At 39.4% G+C, this 23106-nt stretch overlaps 1 protein-coding gene across 2 annotated transcripts in view; it reads right to left on the reverse strand.

The window, feature by feature from the left end:
- Positions 1-18323: 18323 nt before the first annotated feature.
- The window catches only part of LOC115209862 (ataxin-7-like protein 3), a 46137-nt gene continuing 41354 nt past the window's right edge, over positions 18324-23106 (reverse strand). The window contains exons 10-11 of one of the 2 annotated variants that reach the window (XM_029778438.2): positions 21810-21937; positions 18324-19374 (exon numbers count right to left, since the gene is read on the reverse strand). In XM_029778438.2, coding sequence (XP_029634298.1) covers positions 19178-19374; positions 21810-21937 — 325 coding nt within the window. In that variant the 3' untranslated portion in view covers positions 18324-19177. Of the gene's footprint in view, positions 19375-21803; positions 21938-23106 lie in introns of both variants that reach the window. The other variant, XM_029778437.2, reaches the window with a different exon arrangement.

Genomic DNA, 23106 nt, shown 5'->3' on the forward strand with positions numbered 1-23106 from the left:
TCCTATAGGATCTTTGCATTTTTATTTTCGACAATGCCTTCGGGTTTATGGTCTGCACTCTTAACCACTATGCCATATGCTCTGAATAATGTGGTTGGGAGACGAGTTCCTTAACCCTACATCCATCCCTGTGCCCAAGCAATCCTAAACACATTCCCATCAACATTAAGTAGGGTTTTCTAAGTAAAAACAATATTTGTTGGTTTGGGTTCACCTGCCTGAACACACCCCTTCTTCTAGAATGACTTCCTGTTTAAAGGTGATCTCAATTTAAACCTTCCATTAAAATTTCATGTTAATTAGTTCTTTGCACCATCTTAATGATGACAATAGCGATAATAATTTGGTGTGCTAATTCACTAAATCCTTTATTTACAAAATTAATTGAAAGAGAAATGGACTAAGGTAACCTGTTAAACCAGCTCAACACTAATGATAACAAAACTTAGTTTTAACTAATATCTTTTCTCGTCTTGGTACAAGGTCTGGACCTCTACCATCATCATCATCTGTTTCTTTACTACCCACAAGGGGCTAAACATAGAGGGGACAAACAAGGATAGACAAAGGTATTAAGTCGATTACATCGACCCCAATGCGCAACTGGTACTTAATTTATCGACCCCGAAAGGATGAAAGGCAAAGTCGACCTCGGCGGAATTTGAACTCAGAACGTAGCGACAGACGAAATACAGCTACGCATTTCGCCTGGCGTGCTAACGGTTCTGCCAGCTCGCCGCCTTACCATCATCATCATCATTATTGCTTGCTGTCCATGTTCCATACTGTCATGGGCTGGACAGTTTATAACAATAATGATAATAATAAAATTGTGTATTGTGCTCAGGTGCACTACAACTCATCAAAGGTGTATATACAGTAAATAGAATTATGTACAAAAGTCAGGAAAGTGAAGTGTATAAGTCATGATACACATGCGAGCATGCGTATGGAGTGGGTGGGGAGATATCAGGTGTAGTGTTGGTGAATTTCAGGAAGCATTGAGGTTTTGAAGGATGCAATATCTCAGCAACTAACAACTTATGCAGGTAGTTTGTTCCGTGCTTCAGCAACTCTGAGTGTGAAAAAATGTTTCGGAGAGTCATGGGAGCTGTGCTGTTTTCCGACTTTGTAGGAGGCATGCCCACGTGTGTTAGACAAATAGAGCTGAAAAAGGTGCTCAAGGTGGTTGTTGGCACGATGGTTAACAATTTTGTAGGTGTTTACCAAGTCTGTTATCAGGCATCAGAGCTTCAGTGTATTTATCATCTTATATGGATTGGATGAAGCAAGGTGTTCAGAGTATGGTAGATGCCTGATGGAGGGTATTCGCTTGGTTGCACGTCTTTGAACAGTTTCCTGGAGGTCAATATCCCGAGCAAGATAGGGGTTCCAGACTGATGATGCAAATTCCAAGTATGGCCACACCATAGCCATATACAGCCTTGAATAGATCGCTGGAGAGTGGCTGACAAAGTCTCTTGTTGAGTGATGCCAAGACACCCTCGGCCTTCTTGACTATTTTAAAGATGGGCTTTGTGCAGTGCAAATCACTGTGGACAGTAATGGCCAGGTCACGTCCACATGAAAACATCTTGATACCAGTGTTGGTGAGAGAGTATGAGGATGCTGAGCTTGACAAGATCCAATGGGTTCAAAGAATGCATCATGCTCCACTCATCTGTTTTGGCATGGTTTCTATGAGTGGATGCCCTTTCTAAAGCTAATTACTTTACAGAGTGTATTTGGGTGACTTTTTTTATGTTACCAACAACACTGGTTGTCATGTAGCTCACAAAACTAAGGTTCCTTTTGACTGAGTGGAGCTAGAGATAGCTTTATGCTATGGGACATGAGGTAAAGTGAAGGGTTTGCTATGGGACGTGGGGTAAAGTGAGAGGAAAGGGGTCAAAACATATCAGGTGTCTTTCTGGTGGAACAGGAATGAGATGAAAATAATGTTGATGTGGGTGCAGAGGGGCAGGAGAACTAGAAGTGTGTTGGAGTAATAATAATTAATACTTACCATTGTTTACTTTAATCAGATATTACATGGAAAACTCTAATATTGCTATTAAACAGGCAAGACATGTGGTGTCACTTCAAAGCATAGAATTTATAATTCAAACATAATTTCAGAATTTGTGAGAGTAAATAAGAGATGAAGAAGAAAAGTTGTATATAAAGTCCCTTACAGCTGTTTCTAGGATAGCTGTGCGTATGTCACATGTCATTGAGCAAATATTTCCACATGAAAGTCAACTATACTGTCTTCAGAGGGGAAGAGTTAAGGAATATCTTTAATAAAGGACATTAGTCATTACCAGTTCCATTGTCAAAGAGAGAGAGGTAGATTATGAGGAACACAAGACAGTATAAAAGGAAGTGTTAAGTGCTTGAGAGTCAATAGGAGTAACTGGTGTAGAGAAAGCTTTGGTGCCTGATGCATGACCCAAGTACGTGACTGGTATTAATTGAGTTAAGGCGGTGAGCTGGCAGAATCGTTAGCACGCCAGTGAAATGCTTAGCGGTATTTCGTCTGCCACTACGTTCTGAGTTCAAATTCTGCTGAGGTCGACTTTGCCATTCATTCTTTCGGGGTCGATAAATTAAGTACCAGTTACGCACTGGGGTCAATATAATCAACTTAATCCGTTTGTCTATCCTTGTTTGTCCTCTCTGTGTTTAGCCCCTTGTGGGTAGTAAAGAAATAGGTATTAATTGAGTCACTTTTCAAGGAGGATAAATGGAAATTGGAATCCGCAGAGCAAGTTGACATCCATGTTCCAAGCTGGCCTGGTTTGACAGGATCCAGTGGGGCCTAAGGTTGCCCATTCCAGTGCCTGTTTTAGCATTGTTTCTAGACTAGATGCCCTTTCTATTGCCAACCGTTTTACAGCACAGTTGTTGGGTGCTTTTTCTCATTCCACTGGCACCAGTGTGGTCACCATGCAGCTTGCAAGATTATGAACCCTAAGTGGGGAGGGAGAACTTTATGCTAAGAGAAGGACTTGTGTGTGTGTGTGGGGGGGGAGTCTTGGCATTGCATCATACAGAGTGATTCAAAAGTCACCATACATAGAAACAATTTATTTTTTTATGAGAAACAATTTATAAGAACAGTTTATTTTTTTTATTTAACAGGCTCTATGTGGTTGCCCTTGTTTTGAATACACATTGCAATACGTTGCCTTTCAAATTCCCCCAAAGATAGAAATCGAGAGGGGTCAGATCAGGGGATCTAGGGGATTTTATAAACTGTCTCTTATAAGAAAGAAAAATAAATCTTTCTTATGTATGGAGACTTTTGAATCACCCTGTAGTTGTAAGCATGTGTCAGTATCTCATACAAGCAATGTCATTCATTTGAGTCGTCTGTGAAAACTCATCGAATCATGGATGGGGAAATATTTCCTCACTTGGAAACAGGTGAAGGATTGATATCTGACCACCATTGAAAATCTGTAGCAACAAATTCTGTCCAATTGATGCTAGCTTGAAAAACTGGACATTCAAATGGTGGTGATGTATGTGCCTGAGCATGTCTGTAAAATAATACCTTGATAAGTATTTGTCCAAATGGAGACACCTGGCTCTGTGGTTAGGGCATTGGACTCTTGGTCGTAAGATTGTAGTTTTGATTCCTGGACAAGGCAATGTGTTGTGTTCTTGACCAAAACACTTCATTTCACCCACGGGCATATGGTGTAGTGATTAAGAGTGCAGGCTGCTACCTCCAAGATTCTGAGTTCGATTCCAAGCAGTGACCTGGTTAATAATATCGAAAAATACCTTAGGAATAAGAACCCAGGTTCGAAATTTCACCAAGACACCTGATGAAGGCTGGAGGGTATATCAGCCAAAACATTGTGTTAACAACAAACAAGATGAGGACAAATATCCGTCAAATGTAAATAATGTACATAATTCCTCATCTCTTAAATATAGAACTATACTTTATTTCATGTTGCTCCAGTCCACTCAGCTGGAAAAAATGAGTAATCGTGTGATGGACCGGTGTCCCGTCCAGGTTGGGGATATATACGCCATTGAAATCAGGAAACTGACCCTTATGAACCTGGGGCAAGGCTCAAGAAGGAAACATTTATGTATTTGTCCAACCCATGATAGCCTCATTGAAGGTGCATGGCTCAGTGGTTAGAGTGTCAGGCTTATGATCGTGAGGTTGTGAGTTCGAATCTCGCACCGGGCTGCGTGTTGTGTTCTTTATTTCATGTTGCTCCAGTTCACTCAGCTGTAGAGATGAGTTGCGACATCACTGGTGCCAAGCTGTATCCGCCTTTGATAACATCAGTGGTGTGGAGGAGGGAGGCTGGTATGCATGGGTGACTGCTGGTCTTCCATAAACAACCTTGCCCGGACTTGTGCCTGTGAGGGTAACTTTCGAGGTGCAATCCTATGGTTAGTCATTTCCGAAGGGGGTCTCAGCAGATAACCTCAGAAAGAGGACATAAAACCAACATCTTGAATGAAGCCCTTTTGACTCCTTAATCTACAGACTATTAATGTCTGTTGATCCCATTCCATAATCATAATGGTTTTTAATTTTAGACACAAGGCCTGCAATTTTGGGGTAGAGTTGATAACATCACCCAAAGTACGTAACTGATACTTTACGCAGTTAAAGATGCATCTTTGAAAATGTGGTGGAGTCATGGTTGGAAGTTCATTCATCATAGATATGCTGAATTCGTAATCAAAACACAATGATACTGGGAGCGGGGTGGGCTGGGTTTACTACATTTGACAATTTTGGTAGTTCATTGTTTTGAATGGATTGAAAACCTTTTGTGATCCTGGAAGTATCCATGGGAACTTATTCCAAGTTTATTCAGGTCAGATCTCGAAGACTGTTTTAGGTGAAACCTACAGAAGGGCACATTTGTAGTGCTACCTCTGCTGCTGCTTCCACTACTACTACTACTACTACTACATGCATTCAATGTCACCATCCAGAGAAAGGTCACTCATCTGCCCACTACAATATCTTGTCCACCAACATGCTGTATCCTCTCACTTCTTTTCCTACTGTTACTACAATGGTCTCTGCTCTTTGGTACTAACTGGTCTTGTACCATCTCCACTCTGGCTCTTACTCTTTCATCTCCAATGTTATGTGTAACTAGAAACCATGCCAAAACATGTGACTGGGGCCTGGTGCTGCTCTCTGGTTCGCCAACTCCTGTCAAATCGTCTAACATAGAAAATCTGTTATATGGTAATGATGAGAGTCACCATCACTACACCATTAATGACTAAAACCAGTCCTTCCTCCCCAAATTGTCATCCTACTAGGAATACCTCCAAACTCACGTTTTTCTTGTAGTTGTCAACTGATGACAATTTCTGTAGAACATTAACAGTATCATTCTCACCCACCTTGGACAACCAGCAAAGACTTTGGGCCTTGACTGTTCTGAAGATATACTTACAAAAACAAAAAATGAGTTATAGTACATGCTTACCTCCCTTGCTTTCTTGTTTTAAACATATTTCTTTTACTAATTTTCCATCCATCTTCTCTGCCTACAATTCTTGGAAGGGGAGTCGGGGGCAGGGTGTCAAGTCTTCAGATATCATTTTTGTGGGGTTCTGTCAGGAGCAATGGTCATTATACTTTGTGGCTGGGTTCATAAGTATGACCATCTGATATGTCCTCCAACCATCTTCCACACATCTTGCCAATGAACATAACTCAGAGGAACCCCATTTCGGCCACTTGTATTCATGATCGCCCTTTCGGTCATTACCCAATATTCATGACCAGAGGCAAGGACAAGCATGAAAACCGAATTGAAGAAAGTAAGTTTGGCTTTTTTACCAACCTCTCTTCTTTTGAAGATGGAATGCTGGAATTGGCTCATTACTGAGCCAACACTTGTAATTCTAGCATCCAATTTAGCCTCCTGCTTCCCATCACTTGTGAATATGACCCTGAGATACTGAAACTTCTCCGTGTCTTGGTGATGTGTCACTAATATGCAGAGTGCGCACTGAGATGAGGTTCTCGAGAGGACCAATGTCTCAATCATCAAAACACACATTCTCATCCCTATTTTGCAGCACTCAAAACAATGAACCCATTGAAAGTATCCTTCTGATGGACCAAGTAGCACCATGTTGTCTGCCGAGATCAGCCAAGTGTGATCCCACACTCGCTGATTGTGATACCACTTCCACAATGGCTGCACACGTCAACCCACTTCATAAAAAATTATGAAAAGGAGAGTTGACAATACACATCCCTAGCAAAATCCAACACCCACATTGAAAGGTTTTGACTTAGCACCATTTATCTGAATACGAACATCTGGGAATTGGTAAAGTGACTTCACAGCAACCAGAATTTGCAAAACCCTCCACAGCATGTCTCAATGTCATATGCCTTTTTAAGGTCCATAAAGCAAGAGCACACCTCTTGGCAGAATTGTTAGCACGCTGGATGAAAATGGTTATGTTCTGAGTTCAAATTCTGCCGAGGCCAACTTTGCCTTTCATCCTTTTGGGGTCGATTAACTAAGTACCAGCTATGCACTGGAGTCAATGTAATCGACTTAATCCCCTAGTTTGTCCCCTCTATGTTTAGTCCCCTGTGGGCAATAAAGAAACAAATATTTCACATTTTCTTAAAGATTTACTATAAAGTAAATATCTGGTCAGTTGTGCTTTGACTATGATGGATGCCACACTGTTCTTCAGCAAACCTGGGTATGACAATTTCCCTATATCTTATTTCCAAACACCTAGCCGAAATTTTATCAGAGAGGCTCAACAAGGAGATCCCTCTATAAATAGGGCACTCTCTCTTGTCTCCCTTGTTGTAAAAATTAGAATTATCATCTGACATTGTTGTTACTTTGATATCTTTCCAGAGGTCCAAGCCACCAGGCATTCACAAGTCAGCTAAAGGATACCTTCTCTATTTAAGACTCAGGTCAAATTCCATTCTCTCCAGCAGCCATATCTGAACACTTTAATTGCCTCTGTGACTTCAACCTCTGTAGGGTTAGTCTTCAACCTTAGATGCACCTCATGTCCATCAGAAGATTTTATCGTGACTGGATTTAGGAGACCAGCGAAATATTCTCTCCACCTCCCAAACATGCTCTTCTCTGTAAAGAAAATCCCAACCAAGTTCTTAATTTTTGGAAGAGGGCTTCATGTTACAAAGACAGCAAATAGTTTGTCAGAATATTTTATTGACCAATCTAAAGCTAGTGTCCAGCTTCACCTCAAAGTCCTCCCATGACTTAGCCTTTGACATTTTTATTCGGTATACTGCCTGCACCAAAAAGGGAGACTTGTTTCCAAACCAAGCTTTGTAAGCTTCCTTCTTTGCCCACATGATATTTTTAATTTTCTGATTAACCCATTAACTGTCAAATTTATTTATTTATTGGCTTTGCCAGGTGACTCAGAAGTTAAAATAATATATAGTAAAGTGGTGAGCTGGCAGAATCGTTAGCAAGCCGGGCGATATACTTAACGGTATTTTGTCTATCTTTATGTTCTGAGTTCAAATTCTGCTGAGGTCGGCTTTGCCTTTCATCCTTTTGGGGTCGATAAATTAAGCACTAGTTATGTACTGAGGGTCGATCTAATCGACTGGCCCCTTACCCCAAAATTTCAAGCCTTGTGCCTAGAGTAGAAAAGGATATATAGTATTTAAATTTTCATCATATGTGAATTATTTTGGAAATGATAAATTTTTCGGAAAGTCCCAAATGGGGATCACTAAAAAAAAAAAAAAAAAAAAAAAAAGCGTATTTATCCTTTTCAATTCAATTGCAATAACAAACAGTACGAGGGCCAATCAGGCGGTACTGGCATCTTGAACAGTGCTTTTTATGTGCCACCGGCACGAGGGCGAGGCAGGCGACATTGGTAAATATTTTAAAACAAAAAAAACATATCCATCGACTTATTGCAAAAAAAGAAACCCCTTCCACCCCTCCACCTCTAGTGTATTTTTTATTTTGCTTTATTTCATTTCATTTCCCCTACATTATTGTACCTTATTCTTTTTTCTACTTCTTATCATCTCCCCCCTTACTTATCCTGCTGACGGTGTTGCCCTGTTGTCTTAACAAAATCTTAGGTAATGTTATCTGCTTGAATAAAAAATAAAATGGTCACGGCTGGGCTGCCCTTAAATATACACACGGCTAAATAAAGATAATTTTTTTTAACCCTCTATAAGAAGGAATAAAAAAAAGACCCGAGCGGACGTTAAAATATTTGCAAGAGTTGCTTCCCTTAAACTATTTCAGTCGTAAGGATGGCGTTTTACAAGGGAGGTAAATCTTGCAGCCATTTTCCACTACAGTCATTATACTTTAATCTTCGAGGTTTAAATATTTAGTCATTGTAATTCAGACGTATGAATGTTCGAAAATAGTCCAATTGTGACCATCTCGTCGTTTGATTCGTCAGATTAACTATAACTTTTGTATAAAAGTTATAGTTAATCTAAAAATCTCTGATGCCTATAAGCTAAGGAATGACTAAAATGGTTTAGAAGCTCACTTAGCAACCTTGTCGATTTGGGTTCAGTCCCACTGTATGGCACCTTGGACAAGTGTCTTCCGATACAGTTTCCAAGATGACCAAAACCTTGTGAGTAGACTGGCGAGTCGGAAACTGAAAAAAGACTGTTGTATATGTGCGTGTGTGTTTATAAGTCCTTTGGCATTTTGTCGTGCTTGAGAAAACCCATCAAGCTGAGCAAAATTGCAGTCATACCAGTGTCACGCAAATTGGCACGTAAACGCAACCCGGTTTCATGCAAATGGCACATAAAAGCACCCATTACACGCTCGAAATGGTTGGGGTTAGGAAGGGCATCCAGCTGTAGAAATGATGCCAAATCAGACTGGCGTCTGGTGCAGCCTTCCAGCGTACCAGCCCAGTCAAACCATTCAACCCATGCCAGCATGGACAACTGACGTAAGTAGCGGATTTAAAAAAAAGTACTCCGGTTAATTCCTTGGATTAAAATTCCTCAACATGGTGCCACAGCATAATGAGTGAAATAATGTAAAATATATATATATATATAAGCTGATTAATATATTGTATATACAAACATGGTAGATGGAAACTGTGCTGAAGCCTGTTGTATATTTTTTGTAGATTGTTGTACATCCATGAAAATATGAGTTGATACATTGTGCTAACAGTGAAAATATGTTAGTAAAATCTCTTTTGCTATTATTGTGTTTGGAACATAAATTAACACAAAATTTAGAAGGAAGGTTTTAATTTAAATCCCTTCAAAACAGGAAGCTTGTATCAAAAGGGTTAAACGAACTCCTGTATTTGACTGGGACTTTGTTATAAACGAATGAAAAGTAAAGTTGAACTCAGAAGGTAGAAGTTTATACTCAAATACTGCAATGCTGCACTAATTCGACCATTCTTACTGGAAGAAAGTCTATCAATAATTAGGTTTGATAGTTTATAGAAATACGTGAGAACTTTATAGAATGTCCAATCAATTATATTGGTCTCTGCTTGGTGTTGTTGAACTCTAGGCCATTCTGACCTACAATCAAAAAGATCCTTTTTGTAATGATTCTGCCTTATTTTATCCAGACATAGTCTACCCTGGACTACATTGTTCAATGTCTCCTTTTTTAACATAGCAGAGGATTGTTTAAGTGAGATTTGGTTGCTATTTCCAGCAAGTCAAATGACCATGTAGAGGCTCTCTCATTGGTTTAGTCTACTGATATTTTTTTATTTACCAAAAGGTAAAACTATTGCTTCTGTTCATTATCAATTGATATCATTTATAATTTTCATGAGAAATGTTTATAACTGTTTCATATCTTATTTATCACATAGATCAGTAATACCACTTTAATAGCTAACAAATGATTTAATTATCTTGTCTCTTCATTAGTAGGCAATTAGTGATATCAAAAGCCTAACGACTGATATAATTATCTTATATCTTCAATACTAATAAGGGGTTCATAATAATGAAAGTTGCACATTAGGGTGGAGTGAGAATAAAAGATTATGGAAATTGAAAATGCCTGAGGGCTAAAACGTTGCCATATTTGATTCCTAAAAAAATGTAAAATTTTCGCTGAGATCAATCAAGTGCATTTACTTCCTTAAGCTCCCTAAACTCCGAAAATGGGGTGTTTTGTAAACTTTTTATGATAGCGTTGTTTGGCAGATTTGAGGGAGTAAATGCATTTTTCTAGTAATAGATTTTAGACCTCAGGCCTTTTCAATTTGCACTCCATCCTAGATTACACAATCTATATACCCACACATATGTCTTGGTGGAGTGAAAATAAAAGTTGTAGAAATTGAAAATACCTGAGGCCTAAAATCTTGTGGATATTATTACTAGAAAAATGCAAAATTTTTGCTTAGATCAGTCAAGGGCACTTATTCCCTCAAAACCCACCAAACTCTGCTACTGTAAAAAAATTTACAAAAGTCCCCCATTTTTCGGAGTTTAGGGGATTTGAGAGAGTAAATGCCTTTAATTGATCTCATCCAAAATTTATAATTTTTCTAGTAATTTTAGCCCTCAAGCATTTTCAATTTCCACATTTTTTTTTTCACTCCACAGTACATTGGCCTCATGGGTGCTGGTGCCATGATAAAAGCACCCAGCACACTCTAAATTGATTGGTTTTGGAAAGAGTAAGGAATTATTGAAATCCTGCCAAAGCAGACACTGCTGGAACATGGTGCAGTTCTCTGCTCTGTTGCACAACACATTTCTCTGATTTGTCAGTGTCTGTCAAAGTGTCCAATACATTCCCCGGAGAGGACATGGATGTTAAATGATGATGATAATGATGATGGTGGTGGTGATGATAAGGATGGTTCTTTCTGTCAGTCTTTTCTTGCCAACTTCTGAATGACAGGAACATAAACAAACCATCACTGGTTATTAAGCAGTGAGAAACAAGACATACACACATACATTGAGCTTTCTCACAGCTTCTGTCATCCAAATTCACTGAATCAGCATTGGCCAGCCTGGGGTTATAGTGGAAGACACAGGCCCTGGGTGTCACACAATAAAACTGATTCTAAAATCAGACGGTTGCCAAGTAAAATTCTGAACCACACAGCCAAAGCTGCACATTTATCGATGACATCAATAAAATAAAAACTGAAGACTAACATATCTCTAACCCTAAACATAATCTAGCAAGAGGGTTACCCCTGTCTCTCTAATCTCTCAGCTGAGAGGTCCTTGTCTTGTGAGCTTTGCATGTGCTGGTTCACATAAAAAACCCACCCATGCCAGTGCCAGGTTTAAAGCACTGGTGCTGGTTCCACATAGAAAGCACCCAGTACATGCTGTAAAGTGGTTGGTGTTAGGAAGGGCATAAGCTGTAGAAACCATGTCAAAGCTGACAACTGGAGCCGGGTGCAGCTCTCTGGCTTACTTGCTCCTGTTAAACCCCACAGTGAAAACTAAGTTTTCAAAAATTAATGTTAACCCTTTAACATTTAAACTGGTCATGTCAGGTGCAAATGTCCTGTTTTATGTTGTTCCTGGTCAGATCTGGCCCCTCACACTCACCTTACAATATCATTCTAAAAACTAAACAGTCACATCATTGAAAGCTAGAAGATAATGCATGATTAATTAAAAACAATGTGATAATGCTAATAAAATAGCATGAACAGGATAAACTATCCATACATTGCATAAAAATACATTACCAGCTAGCCATGAGACTTGAACTCACATCCCTGTGATTACACGGCAAGTGCTTTACCATTAAGCTAAACTGCCCAGTAATGAATTCTTCTGCAATTTTAGAACTTATAAATTTAGCTTCTTAGAGACTAACGTTAAATTCAACTTACGATGAAAGTAAACAAAGTTTGGTTTAGAAGCATTGAGATGTACTGAAAGATACAGAAATAATTTTTTTTAATTCTCAAATGCGTGATAATGCCAATAAATAGTGTGAACAGGATAAATTCTCCATATATTGCAGAAAAATACATTACTGACCAAATGCTTCTAAAACAAACTTTGTTTGTTTTCATCCTAAGTTGAATAAAATAACTTGAATTAATAAGCATTACATTTGACAGAAGAATCTGAAGGCAAAACAATTAAACTGTATTCTCCAAGAATTTCTTAAGCATATAATCTGAAGGTGCAAGCATGGTTGTGTGGCTGAGAAGCTTGCTTCCCAATCAAATTGTCTTCAGTTCAGTTCTACTGCGTGGTTCCTATAGCAAGGCCAACCAAAGTCTTGGGAGTAGATTTGGTAGAAAGAAAATGTGTGTGAGTGCTCTTGTCTTGACATCACATGATGGTTGTAAAGAAGTGATGTTGTTCTACAGAAAATGTCTGGCCATGGGGAAATATTAGTTTACTTGGAAACAGGTGAGGGTTGATGACAGGAAAAGCATCCAACCATAGAAAACCTGCCCCGGAAAATTCCATCAGAACCCATGCAAGAATGGAAAAGTAGGCAATTAAAATGATGATCTCAAGTCAGCTTTGATTATATCATGTATTAGCTGCCAGTCAAGTGTAACTTGAGTATTATTTGACAAGTGTAACTTGAACGTCTCTCAAGTATTGAGTGTCACTCCTGTATTTCTTGAATATTGTTTGTACTCATGTCACTGAATACAAAGCCTGACTTTGTTATTACAGTAAAAGCAAATACAATAATTGAAATAACTTTGTAGCCACCAACATTGCTGTGTGGTGAACAAGCTCATTTTGCAACTGTGGGGATTTGGGGCGGGTGGATGGGGGGTCAGTCCCACTCTCTGGCACCTATTTTCTACTATAGCCACAGGCCAACTAAAGCCTTCTGAGTGGATTTGGTAGATGGAAACTGAAAGAAGCCTGTCATATATATACATATTATATATAACATATAATATATATATATACACACACACATTTGTGTGTCTGTTTGTTACTCCACCTCTCCTGACATTGGTGTGTTTACATCCCATAACTTAGCAAAACAGACCGATAGAATAAGTACTAGGCTTACAAAGAATAAGTCCTGGGGTCAATTTGTTCGTCTAAAAGCAGTGCTCCAGCATGGCCACAGTAAACAAGTAAAAGGATAAAAGAATTTAGTCAAATAAATTTGTCCCTATTAAGTTGGTCAGGACTGATGCAAAACCAAAGACAATATTATAAATCAGCACCGAGAAATAATAGTGACAAGTTGCAGGGATGGCCAAGCGGTAAGACGTTTGCTTCCTAACAACCCCAAGGCTCCAAGTTCAGTGCCCCTGCATTGCACCTATGGTGTCTTCAACTATAGCCCTGGGCTGAGTAAAGCCTTGTCAGTGGATTTTGTAGAAAGTCTGTGTGGAAACCTGTCGTATATATATTTTAAATATATATAAAGGTGAAAAATTGAATATTAATTTGATTAATATCAGTTTCAAACCAGTGGTCAAGCATATAGGAAAATCTGAAGATTCAGAAAATTACATTACATACATATAAGAGATGACCACTAAGTGGACATCCATCTGCTAGAAGTCGTCCTCCTATGGTCTTACCACTAAAAAAAGAATGTTCTCAATTTAGCAAACATCAGAACGTAAGCGAGCAAGACTAATGTCTAGCATAATGGATGTCCACTTAGTGGTCATCCCTCTTTTATGTGTGTGTGTGTGTGTGCGCTGTGTCCAGATGTTAGATGGGGGTTAAGGTAGGAGGGAAGATGTTGAGGTAGAGTGGGTTCTTGTTGAGGAGCACATTTAGGAGGGAGAGAGAAAGAATGAATGAATGAATTGGAGGTATCTCCAAGGAGATGATTCTTGGTGATGAGATGTCCAGGGGTCACCTTTCAAGTACAAGGTGAGTAGTAGAGCACAGGGGGCAGTTCAAGAGTGGATGGGAGAAGAAAGAAAGGAGTGATGAGGGGGAGATGGGGTAGGCAACATCTCTAAAGTTTGAGAAGGGTTGAGTGCTGCTTGAAGTAGCAGATGATGATACCATGGACAGTGGAAGAGAGATGATGGGTTTGGGTAGAGAGATAGGCAGGTGTAGTGCAAGAGGATACATAATTTGGTGGTCCAGAGGGGGTGATTGGATGGCCACCGTAACGTGTGGGTGTGGAGAATATGAATGGTTAAAGAACGGCTAACAAGTGAGATGATTCTGGATAACAAGAGAAAATGGCATCAGATGGATTAGTTGTGGCTGGGGGAACGTGGCTTAGTGGTTAGAGTATTAGACTCATGATCGTAGGATTGTGGTTTCAATTCCTGGACTGGGTGACATGTGTTCTTGAGCAAAACACTTCATTTCACATTGCTCCAATGAGTAATCTTGCTACAGACCAGTGTACCGTCCAGGGGGGGGGGTATACGCCATTGAAACCGACCTTTATGAGCCTGGCATAGCTTGGGAAGGAAACATTTATTATTTATTACTTATATAAACAAAAGCATGTATGTGTGGGTGAGTGTCAGAGACATTCTGTGAAAACATGTGAAGCCATAGGGAAATGTTACCTTGCTTGGAAACAAGTGAAAATTGGTGACAGGAAAGGCATCCGGCCATAGAAATTGTGTCTAATACATACAACCATGGAAAAGTGGATGTTAAATGATGATGAATCTATATAATGTATGTGTGTCCATTTTTGTATCTGCTTTTCCATGCCAGCACAAATAACATTACTGTGGCATTGTTAGAAACAAGATGTAATTGATAAAACCTTAGTTGTTTCAACCAAACTGAAATAGTAGCCAAGCACAAACATTAAGAACTTTATAGAGAGGAACAGGAAGATTACAGATTGTCTGAGAAAGAAAATTAAATTAAATGAATGCATAAAATTTATAGGATGTATTTCATTCCGTTAGACTCTAATTTCTGGTAAGACAGTTCTCTCCCTTGTAACAGACATGAACAACCAATGATCCAACAGTTTACATGTGTTCTGTATGTGTATGCATGCGTGTGTGCACATGTATGCCTTGTGAGTGAATTTGGTTTAGCAAAACTGCAGGAGGCTTTTGTGTGTGTGCGTGCGTGTGTGCATGCAGATGTGCTTCAGTGTTGGCATCTTGCTCATCTTGGGATGAGCAGAATAGTCATATAGTGTTTACATTCCTTACTGACATAATGATCAGTAATGCTGTGCTTTCAAAGAACTAAAAAGCCCAGTATTTGAAAAACAGGTACGGGTCTGCAACAAGAGGGGCATCTAGCTCCAAAATCCTGTTGTAAATATGTCACCATCCAACCCATGCTAGCATGGAAAAACATTAAACAAATGAGTGAATATATTTTTCCATCTCTCCCCATTCGCTGTCATCCATGCCTCTTGCATCCCCTCTTCTGTTACCCATCTCTCAGTCTCTTCCTCTACTGAGTCCCAAGTGAAACTAAAGTTGGCAGCCACCTCTTCTATCCGTCATAAATTGCTTCCAGTGTAACTAAGGATGTCACAGTATTTGTCTGACTCTTTCACCTATACTTATTTGAGGCATTCACAGGAACAGGACCGATCTTTCGTTTTCCCTACAACCACCCTCAAGACTCAGCCATCTTGAAACATATTCATATACACACATTCATACAAAGGTTTGATAAGAAAATAAAAAAAGGGATCAGGGCTGGTTCTATGAAAAGAAAACTACAACACAATTCAATTTGACATTTAATCTCCTTCGAAGTAGTTCCCCTTCTGAAGACACACACTTTATCCAGTGTTGTTTCCATCGATGGGAACATTCCTAGAACTCCTTTTTAGGGACAGAAAGCCAGATGCCTCATTGCATTCTCTTGAATTTCCTCGATGTCTTGAAATCATGTTGGGGTCTTGCACTGTGAAGGCTAGGGCTTGGTGTCAGGGTCATAGCCACGATTTGTCGCCTGTCATGACTGTTTTCAAAAAGCTTTCATCTTCCTCAACAGTCAAAGAGGTCCTGACCACCTGAAACCCGATCTTTTTTTGAGATAACCACACTCTGCACACTTTACTTCCAAGCACTGTTATAAGCAATGGAAGTGAGCGAGAATGTTATAAACTTCATGTGTTATTTATGACATTCTGTACCGAGTGGCTTCACTTTGCATAGTTTAGCTCAGTTACCATAGCAACAATCCTGATACATTTTGATCAGACCTTTGTGTATGTATGTATATATATATACACACACACAAGGCGTTAGGAAGGGCATCCAGCTGTAGAAACTCTGCCAGATCAAGATTGGAGCCTGGTGCAGCCATCTGGTTCGCCAGCCCTCAGTCAAAATCGTCCAACCCATGCTAGCATGGAAAGCGGGCTTTAAATGATGATGATGATATATATATATATATAGGATGTTACATTACTGGTGTTTGATCATGCAGCTCCTCTTCCACACATCTTGAGTGTGTGTCATTGCTCCATCTCTTGGGTCACGTTACCTTCTCTTGTTACCCTTTCACCCCTTTGTCATGATACCCCCATTAAACATATTTATCTCAAAATACTAGATAATCCCATCCCAACCACCATTACTATCATTCCTATCTTACATTCTGTAAAAAAGCTGGCAAGCAAACAGAGACACGGAAGGTTGTGAGGTTCTTTTGGTTATGCTGAGGACGTGGCTACTTCTTTAGTGCTGGTGCCATGAAAAGAAGCAACACCCAGGAGACTGGAAAGTGGTTAGTGATGGTTAGGATTGTTATCCAGCAACAGAAACATGAGTTAAATGCAGTCTTTCAATGTGTCTAGATGAGCAGTACCTCTGTGTATCAGCTGAGTCCAGCCATGGCAATCCATCCAACACATGCAAGTAGGAAAGATAATCCAACACGACTGTAAGGACAACGATGTGTGTGTGTGTGTGTGTGTGAGTGTGTGCATACCTGAGAGACTCGAGTCTATAAAATATAAAAGAGGGACAAGGCAATGATATCGTCAGCTCAAATAAATACATAAAACAAATAAATGAACAAAACAATAGAAAGAAAGAAACAAAAAAACCCTGTTTTTTTTTTCAATCATTGGATAGCGACTATTATTATTAATAGTTTGTATTGTCATAAGGGGCCTGCTCTATGAGGGGAGGGTCTCTACTAGTTATCTCCCCTGATATCACAGGATTTGTTTTATATATATATACATACATATAATATATATATATAGGAATGGTTTTACATTAACTTTTAGGCTTGATGAATCAAATGGAAAATATATCAGAAGATATTAATTACAATGATAATTAATGATACACAAAACGTTTCCAGTCATGATTTTTTTTTTTGATGTTTTCGTTTTTTGTTTTTTTTTATCAGAGAAGCAACATTTTTAGTATTGTGTAACATCAGTGCTCACCAGAATTCCAAATTGCTTTGGAATTCTTTCTGAAATTGATGATATTACAAAGAACAGGACGTTTCCAAGGAACTGAAGTTAAAATAACGAGCACAGTACATATGTGTATGCGTGTGTGTGTGTGTGTTGAAGAGCAGCAAAGATGGAGGGAACTTGGTATGAATGCTTGCCTGTCCTGCCTTATTTTATTCCCATTCTGTTGGCAAAATAAGGAATGATTGTTTGTTAGTTTGTGGCCAAAGAACTAGGGGCGATCAGTACAACATAGGGGTTTTATTTTCAATATTGTCCTCAAAAAAAAACCGGAAACCACCAAACCGTTTTGTTCCATTCCACTGACCAAAGAAGCAGCAACTACGTCCAAACAACCAACACCGAATGGTAAGCATCTGACCAATATAACTCACCTGCCAGCATCAATCCTGTTTCATTTACTAGGTCGGTTTGTTTTCTATGACAGCAACAAGACAGGGAAACAAGGGAATGGATAAAAAAACACTATTGGTTGCTTTGTTCAAAATATTTAGTGGAAAAAAAAAACCCAAAAAATTTGTAGAATTTTTACTCAAAGTTTTGCGAAAGTGTCTTTTGGTAAACTTCTTTAAATTTGTAAAAGAATATTTTGAGATTTTATATATAAGTCATGTATTCATTGTGCATGAATACATGTGTGTGTCTGTATATATGTGTGCGTATGTGTGTCTACATATATATATATATATATATACACAAACACACATCCATGATGCAACTATGTAGGTATGAGTGTGTCTTTGTACATAAATGCATGCCCACACGTGTGTGTCTATATATATATATATATATGTATATATATATATAGATAGATACACACACACTCATCTATACATGTAAGTGTGTGTATTTATATAAATTTGAAGCAAGTTACCATAGCAATTACAAAAATGATTCCTTTCCAGTTATTTTTTTTAGTTCAGCAGCAGACTATTTGTTAAAAAAAAAAACAAAAAAAAAAAAACAATTCCACAGAACCCAGAACTAGTCTACCTCACAAAATGCTTATTGATGAAGATGAAGGTTATTGGAAATTGTTCTAAATAGTCTCAGGTGGAGGGGTTGGCTAGGGGGATGGGGTAGTAGGGAGAATTATAGAATTAGAATTAATAAATTCCAACATCTTTTTGTTTTGTTTTTTTTTTGTTGTAATTCTAAGAATTCTGAATGTTTATTCCTCCTCTTTCACACTCGACTAAAATAAACCGGCACAAGAACCCAAATCCTTTCAGTGCCCAATAAAAAGAATTAAAAAAAAAAAAATACAAAAATCATGTGTAAATGATAAAGGGATCTCACATGTTGGAAACATAAGTGAAGGGTGAAGGAAGTCTCAAATCGTTTTGGGGATGGGAAAGGGTTGTTTTCTTTTATCGATTCTTAATGTTGAGGAATGCTTCACTGTTTGAAGAATGTCAAGGAGGAGCTTCAAGAAAAAAACAAACAAAAAAAAAAAACACACACACAAGACTTCGGAGCTAGTCTTCTGCAATGGTGACACCCTTAGTTATATTGACAAATAATGGAAGAAAAAAAAAATGAAACCAAACAAACTGCTGGGCCATAGCAGATGTGTTTCTGTGGTGAAAGAAACGGTTGTAAGTACAATGACATCAGCACCAGGTGGAGTGGGGTGGTGGACAAAGATGGGCAGAGCTCTTTTATCAACCGGTCAAGTAATTAGAAGTGTGGGAGGAGGTGGGGGGAATCCTGACCAACTTTCAGGAATCGATGTAGAACGGGATACTGATACACTGGTAACCATTTAGAGAAAAAGCGATTTTTAAAACAGACATTGGTTCTGTGGATCATACAAAGTCATATAAACTGGTGTTGACGGGATTGTTTGATGGATGGCTACTACTTTGGCTTGATGCTGCTGCTGACGATGATGACGATGCTGATGCTGCTGTTGCTGCTGCTGTTGCCGCTGTTTGTTTGACAATTTTTTTCTTCTTTGTCACTGGTGGTTTCAATGGTTTGGCTGGACCACGCTTCCGAGAACCTACAAATTAAGCGTAGAAATGGTTAATGCCATCTCTTGAGAATATTTCACCAAATTTAAGGAATTCATAAATTGTCAGTTGCACAAGAGACAATGAGAATCAAAATTATTATTGGCATATTTTGTTCTTAATATGTTCCAGAAGACTGGAATGCAAAAATACCAATTAATGTTGTGTATAGGCGCAGGAGTGGCTGTGTGGTAAGAAGCTTGCTTCCCAACCACATGGTTCCAGGTTCAGTCCCACTGTGTGGCACCTTGGGCAAGTGTCTTCTTCTATAGCTTTGGGCCAACCAATGCCTTGTGAGTAGATTTGGTAGACAGAAACTAAAAGAAGCTGTTGTGTATATATATAAAAGAACACAATCATCATAAAGGAGAGGTTGTTCTGTCATGAACCCCAACAGCCGTCAGCATATTTATGCCTGAATCTACAAGAATATATTGGGTTCCAATTTTGGCACAAGGCCAGCAATTTAGGGGGAGGGGGTATGCTAATTACAGTGACCCCAGTACTCAACTGATACTTTATTCTATTAACACTGAAAGGATGAAAGGCAAAGTCAATCTCAGTGGAATTTGATCACAGACTGTAAAGATTGAGAAAATACTGCTAAGCAACTTACCTAGCTTGCTAATAATTCTGCCAGCTCAACGCCTCTTGATCTACCCAGAACCTATTAAGAATGAGGTGGTGAAGCATGACCTTCAAACATTGGACCTCACAGAGGCAATGATGAAAGACCGAGACCTCTGGAGATATGCTGTGACTGCGAAGACCCAGCAAAGTGAGTTCACAGCTGTCACCTACAACAGTGTTTACCTTGGCTTGTAGGGTGACATGCTGTGCTTGAGGAGACCTATTGAGTCAAGTACATCAAAATCAAATGGAAATTATAGTTGTGATCCCGATGCTGGTGGCACATAAAAAAGCACCACCCGAACATGGCCGATGCCAGCACTGCCTTGACTGGCTTTTGTGCCGGTGGCACATAAAAAGCACCAACCGATCATGGTTGTTTCCAGCCCACTCTGGCTCCTGTGCCGGTGGCATGTGAAAAGCACCCACTACACTCTCAGAGTGGTTGGCATTAGGAAGGGCATCCAGGTGTAGAAACACTGCCAGATCAGACTGGAGCCTGACGCAGCCTCCTGGCTTCCCAGACCGCAGTCGAACTGTTCAACCCATGCCAGCATGGAAAATGGACGTTAAATGACTATGATGATTTAGTAGTACAACAGTTTAGCATTTTTCAAAAGTGTAGTAAGTCCCACATATGACAGTTTTGCATAATAACAACAATAAAAATGTACAGAAGAGCAGGTTTGGCTGTGAGGTTAAGAAACTCAATTTGCAACAATGTGGTTCCAGGTTCAGTCCCACTGTGCAACACCTTGGACAAGTGTCTTCAATTATAGCCCTAGGCCTGTCAATGCCATGTGAGTAAATTTGCTAAAAGGGAACTGTATGGAAGCCTGTTGTGTGTGTGTGTATATATATATATATATATAATGATATTGGTATTGACCAGACTATCTGATGTTATACATCACTGATTACAATGCACTTCATATTGTTTTAGCTTTCAAATGATCCTACCCTACTGGCTAGGCAAGCAGGCCAACATTTCCTCTGATCAGAAAGCTATTCCATTGCAGGGTTACTCTTTTACAGCTGAGTGGACTGGGGCAGCATGAAATGAAGTGACTTGTCCAAGGACACAATGCACCACCCAGTCCAACCCAACATTAAGCAATTGGGAATGTGGCAGCCAAATCACAAGGCCATGTGCCTCAACGTATATTTGTATGTGTGTGTTGGTTTGGTTATGTCTCCATAACTTAGCAGTCTGGCAAAGCAATCAACAGAATAATTACCAGGGGATGGAGGCATGTGGCTAAGTGGTTAGGGCTGTTGGATCATAAGATTGTGGTTTCAATTCCTGAACCAGGCAACGTGTTGTGTTCTTGAGCAAGACGCTTCAGTGCACTCAACTGGCAAAAATTAGTCATCCTACAACAAACTCGTATCCTGTCCTGGTGGGGAATCATGGAAACCGGCAAACCAGCCCTCAGGAGCCTGGCATGGCTCAAGAAGGAAACATTTATTTTTATTTATTTTTTATAAGCATTGGGGGTAGAATTCTTTGATTGAACCAGGCAAGGGTAACCCTTCCCCCACCAAAAAAGAAAAAACAGGCTGCATGAGGCACAACTCCTCATCAGGTGAGTCACACTACCCCAAAAAGAAATTCAAGGTCATTTTTCATTAGGTGTGCCATTCAGCAGGGGCACTGGGCTGCAGTCTGTCATCTAAGACTGGACTAACCTCTTAAATGACCCGGGCTAGGGTCAAAAGGGTATATCATGGCTTCCTCTGCTAGAAAAGCCAAGAATGTTGCAAAGAAAGAAACGGAAAAAAGATTTACCATTACTTGAAGATGTTGAATCCACAGGAGAGGTGCTGCACGTTGCCTCCCAATGTAAAGTGTCCCTTAAAGATTGTCCGTCACCATCTTCATAGCCATCTATGTCAACCTGGACATCATCTGCATCTGGATGACTGAAATTTACAAAACACAATTTTTTTGATGAATACTAGAAACAACAGCAAGAGGGAGGTGATACTTGATGTTATATCTGGAGAGATCCAGTCATTTATATTAAAGCAGAGAAATTAAGAAAAACCCTCCAGCTGTGACCAGTTCACCTTTTCTGTATATCTAAGCTTACATTACCCAATATAACATTCTTTTTATAAGACATTACTGGATGATTTAAGGGAGAGTTAGTTGCTATTTCTAGCAGATTGAGCAAGGATAGCTAAGTTGTTTAATAAGAACCATAGATATTTTGTTTAAATTATGAATAATATAAATAATTGCAGTGTGGAAGGTGTTTATAAGCCACTTAAAAATGCACAAAAACCGTTCGATTCACTTCAACATTTAAATTTAATTTGTCAAAATATTTTCGTTGCTTTGAGACTGACCTGTTCACTGACAAAATAAATAATAAATATTATTTAATAACAGTTTGACTCAGCTCCATGCAACTTAAGGTTTTGTAGGCTCAAAGAACAAACCCAACTCATCTGGCATCCAGAGAGAGAGAGAGAGAGAGAGACAGGCCAAGAGACAAAATTCAAGATCACTTATAGAAATGTCAGGCTTCTGTTGAACAACTCAGGTCATGTGGTGCTATTGTTCTGGAAGTGACATCAGTTCTTTTTTTTTTTGTTCTTAGACCCACTTGGTTAGAGAAGATGTAGGCAGGTAGTTGTCACCACTGTGTCTGGAAGCTGTGGTATGATTGAGAAGTCTCCAGATAGAGCAGGATAAGGAAGGGGAGTTTTCTTTATTTCTGCATCTGAAGGAGTGCATATGCTGTGTATACCTTCCCTTGAAGCCATTGGCTGTCATGCTCATGAAGTGTTTTGTAAAGCCATCAGATGGTGTGAAGGTGGCTCTATAGACCACAGCCCTTGAGAGGGAGGATTCTCCCGGCAGGCAGTTGATAGGATTTTTGAAGTTGCAGGTCAGGGTGTGTATTGGAGGCTGTGTAGGTGTGTTTATATCTATTGTGGCATGTGATGTCTGAAGAGAAGTTGTCTAAGCAGGTGTAAATGACTTTGATGTCATGGGTGTACTACAGCTTCCAGACACAGAATCTGCCTCATGTCCTCTTTACTCTCCTCTATATGCCTGGTGAGCTAAGTTTCACTCTAGGTGT

Source organism: Octopus sinensis, linkage group LG3 (genome assembly GCF_006345805.1).
Source record: "Octopus sinensis linkage group LG3, ASM634580v1, whole genome shotgun sequence".
Taxonomy (NCBI): domain Eukaryota; kingdom Metazoa; phylum Mollusca; class Cephalopoda; order Octopoda; family Octopodidae; genus Octopus; species Octopus sinensis.